The sequence below is a fragment of the Dipodomys merriami genome, unplaced genomic scaffold, assembly GCF_024711535.1.
Source record: "Dipodomys merriami isolate MVZ:Mamm:240054 unplaced genomic scaffold, mDipMer1.0.p SCAF_485, whole genome shotgun sequence".
In the NCBI taxonomy this organism is placed as follows: Eukaryota; Metazoa; Chordata; class Mammalia; order Rodentia; family Heteromyidae; genus Dipodomys; species Dipodomys merriami.
The window spans coordinates 822,564-825,668 of NW_027206052.1; the positions used below are offsets into that span (position 1 = coordinate 822,564).

The window sequence follows — 3,105 nt, forward strand, 5'->3', positions numbered from 1 at the left end:
GACCTTAGTAATGGTTGAAAGTTGAAAAAAAGTTGTTCTGTTTTTATAGTTGAAATTGATACCTCTTATACTTCCAGGTGGAACCTTGGATCCTACGTTTCTAGGCATTGAACATTCCTCAAATAGGAGATACACATGAACTTGCTTCAAAATAAGGGGAGCTAGAAGTGAGCAACCCCCACTTCTACCCACTTCCAGACACCAGAGGAGACAGACATTGATGGCTGGTGAGAGAGAAGCCTTTAATGAAATGAATTGCAGGCCTAGACTGCTACTCTTGCGCCCTTGTGTGTGGCGAGCAGGATGGGCAAGGATAAGAGTGTGAGGAGACATAGGCAGAGTGAGGGAAAAGCTGGGTAAGAAGGCAGAACTTCCAGGATGGTGGGGAAGGGCGCTTCCCACTAGGGCTGTGAGCTCAGCTGTTCTCCCAGAAGAAGTTGTTACAAGCCACGGTAAGAGCAGCAACCAGCACCACATACTCCTGGAAGTCTACCTCCCCATCTCCATTCTCATCTAGTTCCTTCATCACCTTGTCCACAGCATCAGCATCCTTCTGCACCTGAGGAGGGATGAGTGAGAGAAGGAGGTGAGTCAGGTGGGTGAGAAAAGTTGAAGTGGAGATAAGCAGGAAGAACAGAATCTAACTATTGGGAGCTTTCTGCAGCCCTCCTCAAAACTGGTGGGCTCCTGTTGCCTACAGAATCAACTCCTAAACCTGGCCTGAGTTAATAACAGTTACTGTATGTTTGTCTACCATGTGACACTCACTAACAGCCTTAGAGACATTGTTTAATATAATTTTCTTTTTTGGTCGGCCATGGGACTTGAACTCTGAGACTGGGTGCTGTCTCTCAGCTCTTCAGCTCAAGGCTAGTGCTCTACCACTTGAGCTACAGCCCCACTTCCTGTTTTCTGGTGGTTAATCAGAGATAAGAGTCTCATAGACTTTCTGCCCGGGCTGGCTTTGAATCCTGAGTAGCTAGGATTATAGGCATGAGACACCGGTGCGTGGTTAGTATAATTTTCGTGTGTGCCAGTTCTAGAGCTTGAACTAAAGGAATGGATGCTAACCCTGAGATTTTTGCTCAAAGCTAACACTACCACTTGAGCCACAGCTCTACTCGGCTTTTGGTGGCCAATTGGAGATAAGTGACTCACATACTTTCCTGCCCAGGCTGGTTTTGAACCTCAAACTCAGATATCAGGTTCCTAAGCTCGGATTATGGTGTAAAGCCACAAGTTCTAGGGCTTGTTTAGTTTAAGTCTAATGAAAATAATATATGTTTCCTTGACACAAAGTGATGGTAGTTAAATAAATGTGCCCCCAAATCACACATCCAGAAAGTAGCTAGACAAGAATTTAAATGAAGTCTAGTAAAACCTCAAAGTTGCCCTTTCTACTGTCTATAGAAGCTTCTTACTGTGTTCCCCCTATAAGCATTTGCAGTCTATTTTTCTGCATTCTCAAAATGACAGTGTGGGGCAGCTCTACCTTTTGTACAAGCTTTTGTATAAGCTATTACCCTCTAAAATGTCGTAATTTACTCCATAGTCTTCTGGTGGAAACCCATGAATCAGCTGGGTTTTCTTCGGAAAAGCCATCTCACTAGAGTCAGGCTACTGATGTACCACAGCCTTTTCTAGCACCTCTGTTAAAGCTGTTTATTTCCTGGAATTAATGTTTTACTTCCAAAGATGCAGTCCCTTTCTCTTCCAGACCAAGTCCTGTTACTGACACATCTGCACAGGGCCTAGCATTTAACAGGTAATCAATAAAAGAGGGCATTTCGACTTGGTTTGGGAAGAGTAGGGAGCCTGGAAGAACCCAAGTGAGAAGGTTGGAGAAGAGGGTAATGACAGGGCTGAACCCCCTCCATCTTGAGCCCGCCTCCCTCCCCCCACCCCCCATTCTGTGCTTACATCCAGGAAACCAGAGAGCTCCGTTTGCAGCAATTCCTTCAGTTCCTTCTTGCTCAGCTTGTACTTGTCCCCTTCCTTGCCCGAGTGGGAGTGGAACACGTTGATGAGGGTCTCCATTGCAGTCTCCAGCTCAGAGCCCATTGTGGCAGAGTACCTACCCACACCCCACCATTAGAAATGAGCTGGGAACCAGGCCCAGGGGGTCTGAGGTATAGATGAGGGGGAGACCTCAGGCCTGGTCCTTGTGTCACAGCTCAAATAGTTATGAGACAGCTGCCGCACTGTGGGGAGAGACCCAGCCTACGTTAACCCAGTCCTGTCCTTTACCTCAGCCAGGGAGAGTGAGTAGCAAAAGCTGGGTCGGCTCCAGAGGCCACAGTGTAAGTCTGCAATGGCTTCTGGATGCCTGGGAAGTGTCTGAGGAGGGTGGGGCAGGCAGGGATGGTCACAGGACCAGGCCTGTATCTTCTGCCTCTATTTTTACCCTGGACATTGCAAGGTTAGCACAGCTAAGCTCTGCTATTGGGGGTGGTGGGTCAGGGTCTCTATTGCCTTGATTCTGTTCACTCCAGCAAGGAGTTAGTCTGGTACTCTTGGTGAGCCTAATGAGGAGGTGGCAGGTCCAAGAATTTTTGGGAAGGGGAGTCTCTGAGGTTCCCATCAAATAGCCTGAGGTCCTCCCGATCCTTCAGACCCCTTCTCTTTTCAACAGTTTTGGCTTCTCTGAGATTTGCCTATAGTCAGAGTCCTCCTCTTTGCAAAATTATCCCTTCCAGCAAGTGGGTGGTAGTGAGGGAGATAGGAATGTCTGTGCATTTTTTTTCTCTTAGAAACAAAGCTCCCAGGAAAGTTGAGGAGGGGAGGGGGGGGGAGTGGGAGAAAATCTGTAAGCCTTGTCCCTGTGGCTGCCCACTCCCATCTCCAGGCTGCCTGGTTGATATGGGGACAGTGGGAACTACAGGGACAGTGCAAGCAGGAAGACAAGGCTGGCATGTGGGAGATAAAGTGCTGAAAGCATGAGGTCCTTTGAGTTCAAGGGGCTGGGAGAAAGCAGATGAATGGAGGAGTCTGTTGAGAAGATACTGCCACACCAGGGGACCTCTGTCCTTTGGCTCTGGGACAGTTAGGCCCTCCCTAGTCCCAGGTGGCAGCTCAGGTGTCCCAGATCAGATGTCCCTATCCTTC

At 48.3% G+C, this 3,105-nt stretch overlaps 1 protein-coding gene across 1 annotated transcript; it reads right to left on the reverse strand.

Moving 5' to 3' along the window:
* Window positions 1-221: 221 nt before the first annotated feature.
* LOC138809125 (protein S100-A1) lies at window positions 222-2,330 on the reverse strand. The gene is made up of 3 exons (XM_069995551.1): window positions 2,248-2,330; window positions 1,921-2,074; window positions 222-559 (listed from the first exon to the last, which is right to left on the reverse strand). Exons 2-3 carry the CDS (start codon window positions 2,059-2,061, stop codon window positions 416-418), a joined length of 285 nt encoding a protein of 94 aa, XP_069851652.1. The 5' UTR covers window positions 2,062-2,074; window positions 2,248-2,330; the 3' UTR covers window positions 222-415.
* Between the last annotated feature and the right edge of the window lie 775 nt (window positions 2,331-3,105).

Bases quoted from the DNA above. Each gene is read 5' to 3' on its own strand.
- LOC138809125 (XM_069995551.1), bottom strand. From the start codon at position 2,061: ATGGGCTCTGAGCTGGAGACTGCAATGGAGACCCTCATCAACGTGTTC. The intron at 560-1,920 runs GTAAGCACAGAA...ATCCCTCCTCAG, and splicing joins AGCTCTCTGGTTTCCTGGAT to GTGCAGAAGGATGCTGATGC.